At 39.9% G+C, this 21,001-nt stretch overlaps 1 protein-coding gene across 1 annotated transcript in view; it reads left to right on the top strand.

Annotated features, from left to right (window-relative positions):
• Nucleotides 1-21,001, top strand: part of TOM1L1 (target of myb1 like 1 membrane trafficking protein) — a 47,059-nt gene that overhangs the window by 12,072 nt on the left and 13,986 nt on the right. Inside the window, 5 exon segments of the mRNA XM_017852864.1 lie at nt 981-1,130; nt 2,373-2,498; nt 3,247-3,351; nt 4,351-4,467; nt 18,965-19,098. Coding sequence (XP_017708353.1) covers nt 981-1,130; nt 2,373-2,498; nt 3,247-3,351; nt 4,351-4,467; nt 18,965-19,098 — 632 coding nt within the window.

Genomic DNA, 21,001 nt, shown 5'->3' on the forward strand with positions numbered 1-21,001 from the left:
GGCCTTTTGTATATCATGCCTGAACTAGTGGGTTGCTAGTGGATCTTTCTGTCATTCCAGGTTTCTTCTCCTTCCACTTGCCTTTGCAGAGTGCTGCCTGACAACCTATCGAGAATATTACTTTGCACACATTAAGCTTTTCCTCAATTTCAGGGTAAAGGTGTGATGGTGATGAACTAACAGAGACCCTCCGTAACTTCTTAGTGCCTTCAAGATAATATCCATACCCTTTGCACTGCCACACAAACTTCTCTACAACCTGGACAGACTTTATCTACCCTATCTTTCCAGTGTCCCCAATTTACCTTTATCAAGATGCCTCTGCTAGAGACAGACCAGAGTACTTATCTCCCCCTTCATAACTTACCCACTTTTCCACATTGATATATTTTTCATACATTTTCTTTGTCTGGAATATAGCTCTATACTCATTTTTACTGCTCTTAGCCATTTTGCAAAGCCCAGCTTCCAATTAGCCTTTTCCAAAAGTCTTGTAAGACCACCTAGCCCTAAATAATCACTCTTGCCTATAAGGACCTATAGCTAGGGTGACTGTGTAATTCATCATCCAAACCAGGACATTTCTGAAAGCAAAAGGGTGTGTCATCATTAATAAACAGGACATTGGGAATATACCTGTGCTACCCTGGGTAAACTGGGACAGATATTATTCCATCTGTAGCTCATATGTTTGGCCTGCACGTCCCTTCAGCATTTAGCATTTAGTACTCTGCATTGCTGTTAATTCCCTTTTGGATGTGCTGGGACTCCTCGATGAGTCTGTCCTCTAGACTATTACATTATGCTCATACTTCCACATATCCCCAGAACCTAACATTTTGCCATATATTTTAGTAGATACTAAACTGTGTTTGTTAATTAGTATGCTGGTGGAAATTATTATTTAGCACTTTTCCCTTACATTTTAGGAGGTGGTTTTGCCAGATAAATATAATGTTTAATTTATTTTTCTAATTTAGCTTATTGACATGTGCGTGCAGAACTGTGGCCCAAGTTTCCAGTCTCTGATTGTGAAGAAGGAATTTGTTAAAGAGAATTTAGTTAAGCTACTGAATCCTAGATACAACTTGCCATTAGACATTCAGAATAGAATCTTGAATTTCATTAAGGTAAGTCTGTTGTATACCTCATGGGATGGTAAATTTCTAAGATTAGGGATTTCACAGCGTACCTGATTGTTTCGCTTATCTTTTATATGTCCTGGATTGAGCCAGAAAAGCATTTTTACTATTTTTAGTTTCTGTGTAATAATAAGTTTTTGGCATTGGATGGTACCCTTTTTCTGAAGATTTGTACTCATTTCCCTACTTTCCTCTCAGTTTCTATTTTATCTGTGTAAAATAGGAAAGACAATGATGTGTATGTTCATTTTGCAGGTTGGGAAACTGTTCCAGCTAACTGACTAGTTCAAGGTTACTTGGAAAAAGAGCTACTGATGTTGTTTTGAAATCTGTTAATTTTGGATTCAGAGCAACAAAAAACAATTGATAGTATATATCCCAGGGTTTCTTCAAGATTTTGAGGCATGGAAGTCTGATTTAAAATATTTTGGGCCAGGCGCAGTGGCTCATGCCTGTAATCCCAGCACTTTGGGAGGCCAAGGCAGGTGGATCACGAGGTCAGGAGATCGAGACCATCCTGGCTAACACAGTGAAACCCCGTCTCTACTAAAATACAAAAAAAAAAAAAAAAATTAGCCGGGTGTGGTGGCGGGCGCCTGTAGTCCCAGCTACTTGGGAGGCTGAGGCAGGAGAATGGCGTGGACCCAGGAGGTGGAGCTTGCAGTGAGCTGAGATCGCACCACTGCACTGCAGCCTGGGCGACAGAGCAAGACTCCGTCTCAAAAAAAATAAATAATAAAAATAAAATAAAATATTTTATATTTTCCTAGCCTTGGAAAATGAGCATTTTGCCCATGGCATTCAAAAGTAGCTTTCTCTTTCTGAGTGGGGTACATAATTATTGATCTCTCATTTTCTATCAGGAGCTTAAGAATTGTGTTTTCAGCTGGGCGCGGTGGCTCACGCCTGTAATCCCAGCACTTTGGGAGGCCGAAGTGGGCAGATCACAAGGTCAGGAGTTCGAGACCAGCCTAGCCAACATAGTGAAACCCCATCTCTACTAAAAAATACAGAAAATAAGGCAGGCGTGTTGGTGGGCACCTGTAATTCCCAGATACTTGGGAGGCTGAGGCAGGAGAATCCCTTGAACCCGGGAGGTGGAGATTGCAGTGAGCTGAGATTGTGCCATTGCACTCCAGCCAGGCAATAGTGTAAAAAAAAAAAAAGAAGAATCGTGTTTTGGTTTTGTTGCTGTTTTAACTCTGGAACTTTTTCATCTCTTGAATTCAGACTTGGTCACAGGGTTTCCCAGGAGGTGTAGATGTAAGCGAAGTCAAAGAAATATACCTCGACCTGCTTAAGAAAGGCGTTCAGTTTCCTCCCTCAGAAGCAGAGGCTGAAACAGCAAGACAAGAGGTAGGAGGCCTTTCTTTGACCCATGGAGAGTATAGTAGTATATCACTTGCGTCTTTTTTCATTGCAGGAGACAACCCTAAATCCACTTAAGCTTAAGGAAAAAGATGAATTTATTAGAAGGATATTGCAATATCTCATAGAATAACCGAGACTTGGGATTTTGCTACTTAAAGTGTGAAAGTTTGTTCGACTTGCTCCACCCTAGACTAATCAGAACCTCCCTTTTTACAAGATTTCCATGTGTTTTCTCTACACATTTATGTTGAGAAGCACTGGCCTAGAGCCTTGAGCTTTCACCTCGCCACCCAAGGTTGGAGATGTGGCATTGACCCAAGGAGGGTCATTGATGGAGAAGGAGATGCCTTGTCAGCTGTGGCTTAAAAAGACTTGACATGATTTGAGCTATCATTTGTTATTAACAGTCCAAAGAGAAGGCATCAGTAATCTCACATAGCAGTTTATCACTTAAACCCTTGGTAAAAAAAAAGAAAAAAAAAGGCATTTTATTAAATTGTAAATGATAATTCTAATAGCCACCTTTTGTTGAATACATGCTTTATTATGGGTGTCTCATTTGCTTAGCATTCTTCACAAAATGCTGGACGGGTTGTGTAGTTGATGATTTACTCCGGGCAGATACCCTGTACACAGGACTTTGAGAGTACTTGAGTTAGCTGAATGGAAAAAACTTGGCGTTGGGTGGCTATGTTAATTCACATAATAATATTACCATATTTTATACTCATAGACTGCTCAAATCTCATCAAATCCTCCAACATCTGTCCCTACTGCACCAGCTCTTTCTTCTGTAATTGCTCCAAAGAACTCGACTATTACATTGGTCCCAGAACAGGTAACAACAGCAATCACTGTATTTATTGATGTGTTTTCCTGATTTGTAAGCACCTTATATACAGTTTGTCCTTTCTGGTTAACAACATGGAGATGTAGGTACATTTATTTTACAGAGGAAGAGACTGAGGCTTAGTCATACTATGTGACTTATAGTTCAGTTCCAACAAGGATTAATCCCATTGGTTCTGTCTACTTCCAAAGCCTAACTTTGTAAGAGTTGTGCTTGCCTAGTGGCTTTCATGGCTTTGTGGAGCCTTGACTGTGGACTGGATCTAGTGTCCATCAGCTAATTCCTGTTACTTCTGGTAGGACTGTCACATATTTCAGAGAGTTTTGTAAATGGTAGTCTTATTACTTGTATTTATTATGCCAACTGAATTGTATTTACTTCTTTGTGTATATCAGTTTGTCCAAGGTACAGATAAGCAATTATTGTATGAAGCCCATTTCCGTTCCGCTGTAAAGGAACTATAATTGAAGACTTTGTGTTATTATTTTTTTCTTATATAAAAATTCATGTGACTAATTCCTCTTATAATTTAATACAGGAAAAAGTGTTTCTTTATTCTTTCTTCTTTAATACCATGAGAACTAGATAACCCTCATTTGTTTTCCTTTTATCCTGTCGGTTGCCAAGAAACTTAGGATAACTTTTGCCATTTTATCCAGGTTTCTGGTACCTCCTTCTGCTAGGTACCTAGTACTTCTCCCCTCTCCATATTGGGTTCTAACCTTTTTTTTTTTTTCCTTTCATTTCTAAAATTCCTAAAGCATATTTTGAGGTTTATTACAAGAGATCTCAAGTCCTTTTAGAAGGTGACAAGGTATACATTGTAAAATAACTGTGTGTATATTTATATGAAATTAAATTTAAGTTTGAAAATATTAAATTTTGCAGAAGTATTTTTTTCTTCCAGCAAATGTTCCATGGGGGCAGGAAAAAAGGTAGTTATTCTCTGTGTGTCACACTGACTAGTGATTGTGTTGCTCTCTACAGATTGGAAAATTGCACAGTGAATTGGATATGGTGAAAATGAATGTGCGAGTGATGTCCGCCATATTGATGGAGAATACTCCTGGGTCTGAAAACCATGAAGACATAGAGCTTCTGCAGGTGTTGTACGATTTCAGGGACAATCAGTCAAAGTGTCTCTTAAAGTTATTCTCTAAATTCTGAGCTTTGGAGATGGAAGACACCTTAATATTGTCTAGTACGTCCTCCTACATCCTGATTTCAATTGATTTCTAAACTTAACAAAAATATCCAAGAATGACTTTGTCAGAAATGCAGTAGTGACTTAGACATGGATTTTAGCCTCTTGCAACAAATAATTTATTATAAGTTATAACCTTGGTCATGTACAATCAATTCTCTAGTTGTTTTAAGTATGTCAAAATTGCCTCTATTTTCATCCATTCAACAAACATTGAGTAACTGTGATATAGGAAGGGATGTAGAAATGAGGAAGAGGCTGTTCTAGTCCTTAAGAATTTATGCCTAATGAGCAAGATTGGTTTGTAAACAACAAACATAAAGAAGTATTATAGATACTGTAATATAAATTTGTTCAGTGTATGGTGGGATCATGGGTGGGCAGAAGGAGAGATGTGAGGTTTTTAGGAACGGTCTAGATGGAGGCAGTGCTTGAGCTGTAGAGGAACAAGTAGACAGGGCATTTGGACCTGCATGAGTAGTTCTACAGCCCTCTTATGCCTTCTGCTATGTCTCTGTATACATATAGTGTATACATATTTTTATATGTATGCATATAAAATGTATACATACTCTGTATACATATTTTTCCCTCTACTGGTTTGCTCTTCTAATTATTTTAAATTTTAAAACTTATTAATTTTAGAAGCAGTTAGAGAAAAAAATCAGTTTCTAGTTTCTAAGTCCCTTTGTTGCTAAGAAGCTTAAGATATTTTTACTTTTCTCAGATACCCACTCCCCACTTCTCATGTGTTATTTTTCCTTTAACTTCTTAGATTGTTAGTAAATAACTTTTCCTGTGCTCATTTCTTATTTGGGAAACAAAAAAACATTGTAAAAATTTTCCCAATGATGTTTCTTATATATCACTGCTATCCTGAATAGTTTGTTTTCTCCTTGCTGAAATACACCTATGTTGGTAAACTTTGGTGCAAACTTTGAGTGCTTGCATATCCAAAAATGTCCTTTGATTGTCATGTTAAATGCAGGTTAGTTTAGCTAGATATAAAATTCTAGGCACAAAATTCTTGTTCTTCAGGCCTTTGAAGATACTGCTTCATTGTTCTTTTACACCCACTAATGCTGATAGAAGTATTATATTATTCTGCTTCTTAATCCTTTGATTTATATTTTTTTCTAGTTGCATTTGTTATTTCTCTACTTTAATATTTCAGAAATTTTACTGTTCCCTATCAAGAGATATATGTACATGTGTGGGCAGATGTTTGTTTTCCTTACTTATCCTACTTAGTAGATGATAGGCTTTTTTGCCTTATTGACTCATGTGTATTTTTAATTCTAGGAAATTCTCAGCTCCTACTTTAAATATTGCCTTTCTACCATTCTTTCTATTCTCTTCTTATGGAACTTTTTTAAGATGATGAAACTTCCAGTTGGATTCATTTGTCTCTTAACATTTCTTTTATACTTTTCATCTCTTCATTCTAAGTTCTTGGATAATTTCTCTGTTTAATGTATTTCTCTAAAACTTGTACATTGGGTTGCTTATTCAGTCCTTCTAATAAATGTTTCAACAGTTTATTTTATTTAAAATATATACTTTAAAATATTTACTATGTACAAATATGTATATAATGTTAAAATATTTTAAAATATGTTGGATTTTGTAATAGTTCTTTCATTTCATGGTTCTACTTTTCTTTATCTTTCCAAGAATAATAATTATATTTAATACTGCATTTTTGTTTCTTCTGTGGATTCTGCAAATTTTTTTGTTGGTCTTTTTAATTTGCATTTCTCCAGTGTTCAGCTGGATTGCTGTTAGTGAGCTCAGTTCTGTGTGAGACTCTCTGCCAACTACTCTGCATTCTCTGCTGACCCAGCTCACCCATGCTGAAGGGAGACTGTAATTGCTACAGCTGTGCTTGATAATGTTTTCAGAGTATGGTATAGCAACATGGGATGATGCTGTTTGGGACCCATTTATGGCTGGTCTTCTGGATTATGTATTCTCTATTTTTTTTTTCTGAATGCTACTAACACCTAGAAATAATACCCTATCCCTCTGTCCTAATTCATTGCTTCCACCTGGAAACATTACTCCTTTCTCAGCTATGTGGTCTTAAATGAGGGAAGGGGCATGAGCAGGGGTTGTCTTGCCTGGTTATTTCACTGCTATACCTCAACCAATCTGTTAGAGCCCCTTGTGCTTCTTGGCTTCTGGCTTTTGGGCATGGAGCACCCTTCATATTCCTTCCATGTTCTAGGCAGTACTCATTGTGGGCAACCTTGAATATCCTGAATTGTGCTGTCGTCTAATTCAAGAGTTAGCAAACTGTGGCCTATGGGCCAAAACTGGGCCTTGCTCTCTTTTATGCTGTCTCCAGGCTCAGAAGTGTTTTTTAAAGGGTTGTTTAAAAAATAATAAAAACAAATAAAAAAACCAGAGGTCATTTCTCCTATATCCATGCAAGCCTATACCCAGAGACCACTGGGGACTCAGAAATTCCTCTTAAGGAACTCATTGCCATGCCCCACCCCAACGTTAATGGATGTGAATTTGTGGTATCGCTCAGGTGTGTAGGGATGAGAAGAGGATGTAAACCACAACGTGGGAGTATAAAGTTCCAGGTGAGGTAAGAGCTGACCTGTACAGGTAATGGAGGATTATGCCATGCCAAAGAGTGGGCTTGACCAGGCTGACAGAAGGGAGCTGTTGAAAGGGTATAAGCTGAGGGGCTACATAACCAGGTCAGATTTTAGAAAAATCCTTCTGGTGGTGTTATGATGATAAATTCTCAGGAAGCAAGACAAGACTCTAGAAAACAAGAGAGTATTTCTCATTGGTTGTATGCTGTGTTCTGTGGGTAGAAAGTGGCATCTTTGGTCAAATACATTTGCAAAACCAATTGTCTACTGTATTTCTCCTCTTGGAGGTGCATAAAGTTCACTGATATAGCTAAGAGTCTTTGTTTAACCCAACATTTGTTAACCTATATAACTAAAGAATCCCAATTTGCCAAATATCTGCTGATATTCTGCAGAACATCAGAGTAGTACACTTTGAGAAATAAATCAATATTTTGGATCAGTGGCTTTAAGTATATTATTTTTGGAATATCTTAGGAGAATTAAAACATTTTGCTAAGGATCCTTGGGGTTCTTGACCTTAGGCAAGTCATTTACTACCAATGGACTTAGTTTATGTATCAAATGAAGAGCTTAGATGACAGCCAGAGTAATATTAAATACATCCTCTTTATATGGGATATAAAAAGGAAAATTCATCATTAAATAGATTTCAAATGTAGTAGTCCATAATGGAGGCTTTTCCAGATATAAACTTTTTAACTCATGATGTTATCACATGTGTTAAACTAAAATTGAAAAATTAAATATCAAAGTAAATGGATATGTGGCAGATAATATTTTTTTAAACGGCCACAGCAATATTTCTAGTTCCACCTGCTCTTCCTGGGCCTTTCAGAGCTCAAAAATGAAATGATTTATGACTTTTTGTCTCATATTCTCATCCATCTGTGGCATACAATCCTTCAGTAAACATACACTGAAACATTTCATTTAAATATGTGAATCCAGTTTTATATTTTATTCCAATCTGAAGTGCCTTTTTTGTCTCAGAGTGTTTGGGTGCAGATGTTTGGTTGAATTTTGCAAGGATAATACTAATTTGTTGGTTGCTGTTTAATGCCAGAGCTCAGGGCTGTGTTTTGCCTTGAATAGTAAAGAGTCTTACGTTATAAATCAACATGAGAATACTACTCATGGCCAATTCAAATTGAATAGGTTCTGGCAGGGGATCAATTTGTTTATAGAGACTATTGAATGTGGAATGTTATTTTTCTTTGTGTGCTTTTTGTTAGTGACATATAAAGATCTGGTGTGGGGAGCGCTATTCTTAATTTCTTTTGACAAATAATTAATTTGTTTTTTACGTCTAAATAACTCCACTATGGTTGATCTGAAATAATTCAATTAAATCGTCTGGAGAAAAAGGACAAGAAGTTTATCTGATTTAAGAATTTCAGAATGAAATCAACAAAGACAGACTGTGGAGAAACAGAATTCTTTTTTTGGTGTTTTTGTTTTTCTGTTCTTTTTTTCCCCCCCTAACCTTATGTCATAAACAAAGAATTCTTTAGGGTGTACTTTTTCAAAGGTTTCTCACACCCATCTGAAGGAGTCAGGTCAGTACAGTTAGAACCCCCAGATAATACTGGCTCCCTGGTTGGCTGCCCCCTTATAACTGCAGGGCCTTTTGGAGGCTTCGGCATAAGCCTAGGGAGTCATCAGCAGAGGTGGCACCCACGCTGGGGGTCAGTGAGGGCCCACGGGCATACTCTGATAGAAGGAGTACAACTGTAAAGAAGGAATAAAAGTATTTGAAATCAGCTACGTGAACTGTAAAACAGGCATTTTTCTCCCCAAACCAACCAATAATCACAATTTTTTTTTAGCTTGCCAAAATATATTTACATCCTCTTTCTTCCCCAAATCCCATTGAAATGACAGAAGAAATATGAAAATAAAAATAAACCCCAAGGATTACAGAAAAGGCTAAACTGACCATCAGGCCTCCAGAACAGTGAGACTATTCAGTGCCTGATAAAGCAGGTGGGATCAGAGCAGCTCAGAGCTCACAGCCCCACTCAAGTGAAAGAGACCCTTCCAAAGGACTTTTCCCAGAAGCAGCCCATACTAACCTCAAAATCAGAGCAAGATTGAATAGGCCTTGGGCACTCACATGGCGAGGAAAACAACTGTCTGAGCCACTAACTCAGGAGCAGGGAACTTCCAGGGTGCCTGTCAAGGCCAGAAAAAAGGACTCTCCTCCCAAGAACTGCTAGTTTCCAAAAGAATCTAGGAACCTCTGCAGTTAGAAGAAAAATAATCAGCGCTCATTAGGATTTTTTAAACTTTGAAGGCAGGCAGCCTCATCCCTAGAGATGAGCATATAGTAAGGCTGTTAGATTTATCAGGAAAAATAAGTATTTTCACTTTCTCCACCAAGAACCGACGCTGACACACAATTTGGCTTGCCATCTCGCTTTGTGGGGCTGAGGTTTTTCTGATTCACTGACTTTCATAGGGAGTAGTCATGTGGGGCTTCCACCTGAGTGTAGGAGGGGTTTTTGGTCCAGCTTCCCATCTTGTTGCACCCTGGGCTTAGTCCTTTGCATCTGCTGAGAACTCTACTGGAGATTGGCAGATAGGTGCCTTGTGAACCATTGTTCCTTTATTGCTGCTTGAGTCTTTATATCTTACTTGGTTTTGAGCCTTTGAGGATTTCTCATGCTCTCTTGAAAGTGTAGGCACAAATGTTAAAATATTTTAATATCTAGCATTTTAGGTGTTTTGTTACGAGAAAGGTTTTCAGGATATTGAGTACAGTGCTGTGCAAAAAAAAAAAAAAAAAAAAATTCTATATAGCATTTTTTAAATTGGGGCAAAATTCATATCACATAAAATTAACCATTTTAAAAGGTACAATTAAGTGGCATTTATGTACATTCAGGGCCGGGCGTGGTGGCTCATATGTATAATCCTAGCACTTTGAGAGACCAAGGCAGGTGGATCACTTGAGGTCAGGAACTCGAGACCAGCCTGGCCAACATGTGAAATTTTGTCTCTACTGAAAATACAAAATTAACCGGGCATGGTGGTGGGCGCCTATAATCCCAGCTACTCGGGAGGCTGAGACACGAGAATGTCTTGAACCCAGAGGTTGCAGTGAGCAGAGATCGCGCCACTGCAGTCCAGCCTGGGCAACAGCAGGAGGCTCCATCTCAAAAAATAAAAATAAAATAAATATACATTCATTGTAACTACAGTTAACCCTTGAACAACACATAGCAGTTATGAGCACTGATCCCACAATGTAGTTGAAAATTCATGTATAACTTTTGATTTCCCCAAAACTTAACTACTAATATCCTGTTGACCAGAAACCCTATCAATAACATAAACAGTCAATTAACACATATTATGTATGTCATATACATATGTGAGTATTCTTAAACTAAGCTAGAGAAAAGAAACTGTTATTAAAAATTGTAGGCTGGGCACGGTGGCTTATGCCTGTAATCCCAGCACTTTGGGAGGCTGAGGCGGGAGGATCACAAGGTCAGGAGATTGAGACCATCCTGGCTAATACGGTGAAACCCCGTCTCTACTAAAAAATACAAAAAATTAGCCAGACATGGTGGTGGGCACCTGTAGTCCCAACTACTCGGGAGGCTGAGGCTGTAGAGTGGCGTGAACCCAGGAGGCGGAGCTTGCAGTGAGCTGAGATGGCGCCACTGCACTCCAGCCTGGGCGGCCGAGTGCCACTCTGTCTCAAAAAAAAAAAAAAAAAGAAAGAAAGAAATAAACTTGTAAGGAAGGCTGGGCACAGTGGCTTACACCCGTAATCGTAGCACTTTGGGAAGCTGAGGCAGGAGGATTGCTTGCATCCAGGAGTTTGAGACCAGCCTGGGCAACATAGTGAGACTCTGTCGCTCCAAAAAAATAAATTAGCCAGGCATGGTGGTGCATGCCTGCAGTCCCAGCTACTGGGGAGGCTGAGGTGGGAGGATCGTTTGAGCCCAGGAGGTTGAGGCTGCAGTAAACGGTGATTGCACCATTGCTGGGCAACAGAGTAAGACCCTGTCTCAATTTAAAAATTAAATTAAAAAAATTCTTTAAGAAAATTATAAGGAAGAGAACATGTATTTACTATTCATTAAGTGGACATGGGTCGTAAAGGTCTTGGTCTTTATCTTTTTGCTGAGTGGGCTGAGAAGGAAGAAGAAGAGAAATTGGTCTTGTTGTCTTGGGTGGCAGAGGCAGAAAACAATCCACCTCTCAGTGGAGCCATGCAGTTCAAACCCGTGTTGTTCAAGGTTCAACTGTATTTCCTCCATTTAATTCCAATACCTTTTCATTACCCCAAAAGGAAACCCCATGCTCAATAAGCAGCCCTTCCCCTTTCTGCCTTTCATCAGTTCCAGATAACCACCAATCTGGTTCTGTGTCTGTGGATAACCACCAATCTGGTTCTGTGTCTGTGGATTTACCTGTTCTGGACATGTCATATTTCATATATGTGGAATCACTTAATATATGACTTTTTGTGTCTAGCATCTTTCACTTAATGTTTTTGAGGTTCATCCATGTTGTAGTATGTATCAGAATTTTATTACTTTAATGGCCTAATATTGTATATACCACATTTTATACATCAGTTCATTGGTAGACATTTAGGTTCTTTCCACCTTTGGCTATTGTGAGTAATGCTGCTATGAACATTCACATACAGGCTTTTCTTTGAATACCTGTGTTCACTTCTTTTGAGTATTAATCTAAGAGTAGAATTGCTGGGTCATATAGTGACTTTAACTTTTTGAGGAATTGTCAAACTCTTTTGCACAATGGCTGCACCATTGTATATTCTACTAGCAGTATACAGTACTACTAGGATTCCAGATTCTCCACAATGAATACTTGTTATTTTCCATTGTGTGTTTTTTTAATGGCCCTCTGGTAGGTGTGAAGTGGTATCTCATTACAGTTTTGATTTTGATTTGTATTTGCATTTCCCTAATGACTAATGAAGTTGAGTGTCTGCATTATAGCTTTTTATTTTTTTCATTAATTATTTTATTTATTTATTTTTTTGAGACAGAATCTTGCTCTGTCGCCTAGGCTAGAGTGCAGTGGCGCGATCTCGGCTCACTACAACCTCTGCCTCCCGGGTTCAAGCCGTTCTCCTGTCTCAGCCTCCTGAGTAGCTGAGACTATAGGCGCCTGCCACCATGCCCAGCTGATTTTTGTATTTTTAGTAGAGACAGTGTTTCACTATGTTGGCCAGGCTGGTCTCAAACTTCTGACCTCAGGTGATCTACCTGCCTTGGCCTCCCAAAGTTGTATTATGGCTTTTTAAAAGGTAATTAGTCAGGCATGGTGGCAGGCGCCTGTAATCCCAGCTACTCAGGAGGCTGAGGCGACCAGCTGCCCGGGAGCTTGAACCTGGGAGGTGGAGGTTGCAGTGAGCTAAGATCGCACCACGGTACTCCAACCTGGTGATAGATTGAGACTACTTCTCAAAAAATAAAATAAATAAAATAAAATGTAAACCAGATCGTGTTATTTCTTGCTGGAAACCCTCCATTGGCTTCCCACTATACTTGGAGTAAAACCAAACCTCTCTACTCTGGCCACAGAGCCCTTCAAGTCATCTTTAGCATACTTCTTTTTCCATGGTACATGCTTGCTAACCAACCTCCTTCCTATTCCTTGAGCGCGCTGAGTTCATTCTTGCTGGGGAGCCGTTTCATCCCTGACTCTAACGCTTCCCCATCTTCAAATGGCTAGCCAGGCTGGTGTGCAGTGGCACGATCTCTGCTCACTGCAACCTCTGCCTCCTGTGTTCAAGTGATTCTCCTCCCTCAGCCTCCCGAGTAGCTGGGACTACAGGGGCCTGCCACCATGCCCAGCTTTTTTTTGTATTTTTGGTAGAGATGGGGTTTCACTATGTTGGCCAGGCTGATCTCGAACTTTTTCTTATCATTCTGATCTTAGCGTGCGTGTTACTCTCCTGAGAGGTCTTCTTTGACTCCCCAGTCTAAAATTAGCCACTGTCCTATCACATCACCATTTATTCACCTGGCACTCACAGCGTCTGACACTTTTCTTGCGTGGTTGTCAGCTGTCTTTGCCTACTGGAATGGAAATGCCAAAAGGCTTGTCTTGTTCATTACCAGGTTCTGGCTCCCAGATTAGTGTCTAACATGATGTAATCATTCAGTAAAAACAGAATCAATAGCTTTCTTCCCCTGGATTTTATGTGACTTAAAATTCAAATTTGTATTCTTGGTATGAGATGGAGACTTTACCTTCATTTATTTTTTCAATTTGGTGGCTGGTTGTCCAATTAACATTCACTAACAATTCATGCCTTCTTCAATGGTTTTAAATGCCCCTTTATCTGTATATTCTAATTCAGTACTGTATATTCTAATTCAAGGTTGTCTTCTAGAGACTATTCTCGTCCCTTGACCTATTTGTGCCTAACTTGGCATCATACTATTTTGATTACTCTAAAGATGTGTTTTCATGCTTTGTAGGGTATATTAGCAAAGAGATGACATACTTCATTTGGGTAATTTGAAGAAAGCTTAATCAAAATACTGTTTAGTAAGATGTTATAAAGTTCAGGGAGACCACAAGGGCTTGATCACTACCCTGGATTATTAACTAATATCCCTGGATTATTAACTAATAATTACATAGGCAAGAAGAGGGCACTTTTGCCAGAACCTAGAGGAAAGAATAATATGGAGAGGGCAGCCTTGAGAACAGTGGTGCCTTTGGTAGAAGGGGTGGAAAGAATAAATATCCAGACCTCATTCTCCTTCCTTCCTCCTGTTTCCTGCCAGCCAGCATGCCCGTTGGCTGAACACAGAAGCAAGAAGACAGGGGACCTGGTAATGTGATCCCTACAAGCCAGGCCCCAGGGCACAGAGTTAAGGCAGAAAGAGTGGACGGTGGATCTGGAGGGCCAAGGAAAGTTCTCCAGCAGAAAGGAAAAGCCTCCACTCAAAAATTTCTTGACTGCTCTTGCACATATACTTCACCAGTGACCACAGTCTTATAATATTGGTTTATTATAAAACCAGCCTGAGGCTGGGTGCAGCAGAGCATGCCTGTTATCCCAGCACTTTGGGAGGCCAAGGTGGGTGGATCACCTGAAGTCAGGAGTTCGAGACCAGCCTGGCCAACGTGGCGAAACCCCATCTCTACTAAAAGTAACAAAAATCAGCCAGGTGTGGTGGCATGCGCCTGTAGTTCCAGTCACTCAGGAGGTTGAGGCAAAGGTTGCAGTGATCTGAGATGGCGCCACTGCACTCCAGCCTGGGTGACAGATTGAGACTCACTCTCAAAAAAATAAATAAATAAACCAACCTGTATACTTGGAACTTCTTCCTGTTTTGTCTGTTTATACTTACCTTCTAGTAGCTGTTCTGTTTCTTTGGAACCTATTCCTTGTCTGTTTTCTTTCATCTGAAATCCCATATATTTACTTGGAATCCCCTTTCTGTTCCACCAACCCACACTGAACAATTAGATCCTAAAGCCCTACTAACCAAGAGAGTCTTGCTCTTTGTTAGATTCTTAGGCCGTAAAACCATTTTGTGCAGTAGACACATTTCCCCACCACTGTGTGGCTTGTAAACTTTAAACTTTTCATTAGGGTTGAGGACTGGATTTTCTTTAGTTTTCTGAAGTGGAACGTGATAATTCTGAGGCTCTGTGCAGTCTAACAACTGTTGTGATGAGTTAAAGGCAGCCACCTTGGCCGTAGGAATGAAGAGTTGCAACATGTGTTTTGTGTATTTGCTTTCTTGGTGTTATGCACTCAGCTTTGGGTCACCTTCTTACCTTGAATAGCTGACTTTTCCTGGTGCCTCCCACTTTAATCTTACCTCTCTCTCTCTTTTTTTTTTTTTTGCCTAGCCTCAGTAAGACAAGAAGAGAATGCTCTAGTATTTAGAATAAAGGGAGCTCAGATTTTGAAATGACAACTAGAGAAAGCCTTACTCTAACTTACTGGAGAAATTTAAAATCAAGGGAATCTGAAATTGGATCCTATGAGGATTGTAACCAGTTGGAAAAAAAAAAAAATTCCTGAGAATAGGAAAAAGAAAGCCATCCTCCCAGACCATTCTTGTCTTTACCATTCAGAATTGTGTAAGATATTAAGAGTAGAAGGGACTGTCAGCCTCTTTGAGTCCATCTCCCTTCCTTTGCAGATGAGGCTGCATATGCAGAAAGAATAATTGCCCACACCGTGACAAGTGGTAGAGCTGGAAGGAGAACTTCATTCTTATGAGCTTATGTTGTATCCATTAGACCAACTAGCTTCTCATTTTGAACCCAGGACTAACTTTCTATTATACCTGGCTAACCTATTGTGTTTTCCTGTGGGTATAGGAAGCAATTTGAAGGCAGCAACCAAGTCCTGTACTTTTTGCAAACACTGTTTTGTTGGAAAGACGAGTTGGAAGGGCTTTAACATGTTAATGCTTTTCTTAAGGATTATGCTGACAATTTGTCATTTGACTGAAGCCTGTATAAGGAAAAAGAGACTATATAAGCAAGTTAAGCTGAAGAATGTTCAGTTTTAGAGTAAGTGGAGAGAGTATTTACTTTGAGCAGATAGAGATATTGGGGTTTCTTGCACTCTGAGTGGGGAATATTGGGATGAAGAAAATACGCTATGGGCTAATAATAGGGATATTGCCATACAGATAGTATTTCCAGAGACTTTTTAAAGCAAACACATTTCTTCCTGTTTTGGCTCTTTCGAGATAGATATTCAAGCATTTTTGTGTTTCTTTTATTGAGTTGCCCTCTGTTGGTCAATGTGGGATGACTATAGTTGGAATTGAAAGTGCAGAGGGATCTCGTTCCTTAATTCCTGAGTGCCCTATGGAGGAGTAAGAGCCATCTGCATATCAGAAGAGGAATCTCTTAATGAGCTCCTTTTTGTTTTGCTCCAAAGACTTTTGAATTGATTGTTAAATTCACTTTAACTTAGAAGCTTGCCTTTGCTTTTATACTGTATAAAAGGAGACAATTCCAGGGTCTCCGTGATGGACATATGCACCAGCAGCTGTTGCTCTGTATTTTGACTTGCCCCCCACCCCCCCGGCTCCCCACATCCACAGTCCTGCAAGTACCTGCCATGGGCAACTCTGACCTATCCTTTTGTCCATGGACTTGATCTTGGGTGTTTCCAGGTGGCTTGGCCCTCCTCTGAGACAGACATCAATTGCAAAGATCAGAGTGGGCTGGCTTTTGAAGAGGTTTTTCACATTCTTCTTTGCAGACCTGTTGAGATGTGCTATTCCTTTCATGTTTCCATTCCATCTGTCTCTTGAAAGGGCAAAGGGAGTGTCTTCATGTGACTGAGGGCTATTGATGTTGGCTTCAAATTCATTTCAATTAATTTCTACATTTTTGTCATAGGTATCAGCCATTGAATTCCCTTGATCTTAACATTGCTCTAGCAAGGCTGCCAGTGAGCAACAAGAAGAACAATTTCTGTACACTCTGCAAAGCAAGAATAAAGGAAAAGTTCTCATTCATTCTGGGGGTTATATTAAATGCCATTCTTAATTCTTTCTTTTGTAGAAGATCGGATCCTGGATAATAGCGTATTACAGGATTGTATTCGTTATCTAGTTGAGCTTCTAGTGACACCTTGTCAAGCACCCATAATACATTTATTTACTACCGACTACCTCTGTGTGCCAGACACTGTGGGGTTTCAATGACACCACTGCCAATTCTTACAACAACCTTACAAGATAGCTGTTTTCCTTGTATTATAGATGGAAAAAAACAACAAACAAAACAAAACAGCAACAACAAAACCTAAGGCTAAATTTTAGCCACATTTCCCCAAATTCCATAGCAGGCATATATATGGGAGATGTGTTTGGCATCTGAGTCCAAAGTTTTCTCTTTGCATTATACCAGGGGTATATAAAGGAGCCAAATCTAGCCTGCCACGTATATCTGTTTTATTAGAAGATGGCCACACCCAGTTATTTATATATTTTCCAGGGTTGCTTTTACACTATAGTGGCAGAGTTGAGTAGTTGCAGCAAAGACTAGATGGCCCACAAAGCAGAAAATGTTTACTGTCTGGAGCTTTAAGAACAACACTGTTGACCCCTACACTATACTGTTCCTGAAGATGGCCCTGTGGTTGGCAAATGGGATGGTTTTTCTGGCTGCACATTGCAAGTCTAAAATCGGAAAGTCTATCATCTGTCTAACTCACCTTTTTTTTCTCTTTATGTCATGTTGTCTTTTAAATATTTGTTGTTATGATTTTGTAGAGGGTAGTGGCTTTTACCTCTGAGTCTAAACGCCAGTTAGTAATAGTTTGATTTATTTGTTTAGAGATTTCCTGTCAGCAGTCTTGTAATAGATTGTTTGAGATTCTGAATGGTTTCATGAAGCATACATACATTTTTCAGCAGATCTTTCTTTCTTGAGGGGAAAAAGTCAGCCGAAGTGATTGTGCGGTGTTTAAGGAAGTTCTATTGCTTTCATTTTGAGAGAAGCAGCATCCCTGTGTTTTTGCCTGATGTTAATGTACTATTACACAGACAAACTCTAGCCAAGGTGGGATTGAGGAAATATTAATATCAGTTTTTTGTTTGTTTGTTTGTTTGTTTTTTGAGACGGAGTCTTGCTCTGTCGCCCGGGCTGGAGTGCGGTGGCCGGATCTCAGCTCACTGCAAGCTCCGCCTCCCGGGTTTACGCCATTCTCCTGCCTCAGCCTCCAAGTAGCTGGGACTACAGGCGCCCGCCACCGCGCCCGGCTAGTTTTTTGTATTTTAGTAGAGACGGGGTTTCACCGTGTTAGCCAGGATGGTCTCGATCTCCTGACCTCGTGATCCGCCCGTCTCAGCCTCCCAAAGTGCTGGGATTACAGGTTTGAGCCACCGCGCCCGGCTAATACCAGTTTTATGCACCTCAGGTTAATCAAAGGTGTGCCTGGAAAAAAAGTCAGTTGTAAGGCAGCAGTTCTTAAATATCAGTGTACATAAGAAACACTTTGGAGTGCTTGTTTTAAAAAAAAATGTAGATTTTCAGACCCCCAGCCTGGAGATTCTGGATCAGTAAGTCTGACGTAGATGGCTGTGATGCTTATGAGAGAAAAAAAAAAAATGGGTTTGGGAGGTGGAATCATGGTTTAATGCAGTATTTCTAGGTAGTCCAAATAAGGATATTCATGATTTGTTTGTTAATCCTGTTTTAGTTTGCCTCAAAATGCGATATAACTATAAACTTTAAATGTTTAAGTACAACATAACAGGAAAAAAATAATGCCACTGTAAATGTATTTTAACTACTTCTACTACCACTAATAATGCAATAACATTTTATGTTTATGCTTTATAGTTATAGAGTTCCTCATTACACACATCTCATTTGATTTTTATGTCAACCCTTGAGGTAGATGTGGCAAGGGGTATAATTTTCATTTATCAATGAGGAAACTGAGATTTTAAAAACATGTTTATTTAATTTATTTTTTTCTTCCCCAACATGGCACAACTAATAAGCACTACATTTAGAATTCCCATACAGCACTTCTGGGTTTTAGTCCAGCATTATTTTCAATGTACCATATTATTCTTCTGACACCTATTCTGATTTTTAAAGGAAAATATAATCAGTTTATGACTCACTGCCTTCCAATAGGAAGGATAAGCTGTTTATAGTTAAGTACTTTGGTAGTGCCCCACAGGCGACTTAACGGTGGAGGTGACTGTAGGTATGCACAGATTGGTGAGTCAGATGTCTTTATAGAATGTTCCAGGTGTGGAATAAGAAATCTCTCTCCTTTCTTTGACAGAAACTCTATAAAACAGGTCGGGAGATGCAGGAGAGGATCATGGACCTGCTTGTGGTGGTGGAGAATGAAGATGTAACTGTTGAGCTAATTCAGGTGAATGAGGATTTGAATAATGCCATCCTTGGATATGAGAGGTGAGCAGATCATGTACCCTCTTTACCCCTCTTCCATTTCTACTTTCACCACCAATTACTCAGCATTCTTATCAGAGTGCCTACAAGGAACCCCTCTTTCTAGATCCTCCATTCTCAATAGGAAAGGTATTGGCATGTGGGGTAGGACAGTTTTCCCTTGTGCGGCTCCTACTCAGTAAACGCCAGAGGTCTTTCTCCTAGTTAAAGTGACATTTCAGCCCAGCATGGTGGCTCCCACCTATAATCTCAGTACTTTTGGAGGCCGAGGCAGGAGGATCACTTGAGCCCAGGAATTCCAGACCAGCCCTGACAACATAGTAAGACCTTGTCTCTACAAAAAATAAAAAATACGGCTGGGTGTGGTGGCTCACGCCTGTAATCCCAGCCCTTTGGGAGGCCAAGGCGGGCAAATCATTTGAGGTCAGGAGTTCGAAACCAGCCTAACCAACATAGTGAAACCCCATCTCTACTAAAAATACAAAAAAATTAGCTGGGCATGGTGGTGCATGCCTGTAGTCCCAGCTACTCAGGAGGCTGAGACAGGAGAATTGCTTGAAGGGGAGGTGGAGGTTGCGGTGAGCCAAGATCACACCACTGCACTCCAGCCTTGGCAACAGAGTGAGACTCTGTCTCAAATAAATAAATAAAAAATAAAAAAATTAGCTGGGTGTGGTGGTTCTAGTAGGTGCTTATAGCCCAGCTACTAGAGAGGCTGAGGTGGGAGGATAGCTTGAGACCAGGAATTTGAGGCTGTGGTGAGCTATGATCACATCACTGCACTCCAGCCCGTGTGATGGAGTGAAATCCCACCTCTAAGAGAAATAATTAAAAAATGACATGTTAAGACACCCTTAGGGGCACTGTTTCTGTTGAGAATTACTGGGAATCTCTACTTGCACAGTGACTGTATTTCTAATCAGCTGATAAAGAATGAGACCAGTCTGACATAAAGGAAAGAGGTGAACAGGCCTGGATTCAAATCTAGCTGATGATTTTGGATAAGTTGCATAACTTTTCTAAGATTTAAGTTTTTTTCTTTCTTTTTTTTTGATGTATTAAATAGGATAATAATACCTTTTTAGAGGGTTGGGCTTTTTTGAGGATTAAATGAGATAATATATATGAAAACACCTAGTAGAGTGCTAGCACATTGACGTCCATTAAATAGTAATTTCTTCTCTTCCTTTGCACCAGTGTCCCATTTAACCTTTAAATTTATTGACTAGGTTTTTCTTCCCACTTATCTTGAGTGAATTAAGAGAATCCATAAAATAAAGCCAGTAGCTGTGGACCAAGAATGGTGGTGCACACCTGTAATCCCAGCACCCTGGGAGGCTGAGGTGGGCGGATTGCTTGAGCTCAGGAAGTTTGAGACCAACCTGGGCAACATGGTGAAACCCTATCACTACCAAAAAATTACTAAAATTAGCTAGGCATGGTGACACACGCCTTTAGTCCCAGCTACTTAGGAGGCTGAGGTGGGAGCATCTCTTGAGCCCAGGAGGCAGAGGTTGCAGTGATCCAAGATCATGCCACTGCACTCCAGCCTGGGTAACAGAGTGAGACCCTGTCTCAAAAAAGAGAAACATAAAAACCAGGAGCTATGAAATGGTAGTGTCTTTCCTTTACTGTCTCATATTTACTGTGTATTCAGAGAAGGGCATCGACTGAAGATGTAAGCCTAGGAACCATGCTTCCTTTCTTTCTTTTTCTCTCTTTTTTTTTTTTTTTTTTTTTTTGAGATGGAGTGCCTAGGCTGGAGTGCAGTGGCACGATCTTGGCTCACTGCAACCTCCACCTTCTGGGTTCAGACAATTCTCCTGCCTCAGCCTCCCAAGTAGCGGGATTACAGGCACACACCATCATGCCCGTGTAGTTTTTGTATTTTTAGTAGAAACAGGGT

The sequence above is a fragment of the Rhinopithecus bieti genome, unplaced genomic scaffold, assembly GCF_001698545.2.
Source record: "Rhinopithecus bieti isolate Rb0 unplaced genomic scaffold, ASM169854v2 scaffold_35291, whole genome shotgun sequence".
NCBI classification, from domain to species: Eukaryota; Metazoa; Chordata; class Mammalia; order Primates; family Cercopithecidae; genus Rhinopithecus; species Rhinopithecus bieti.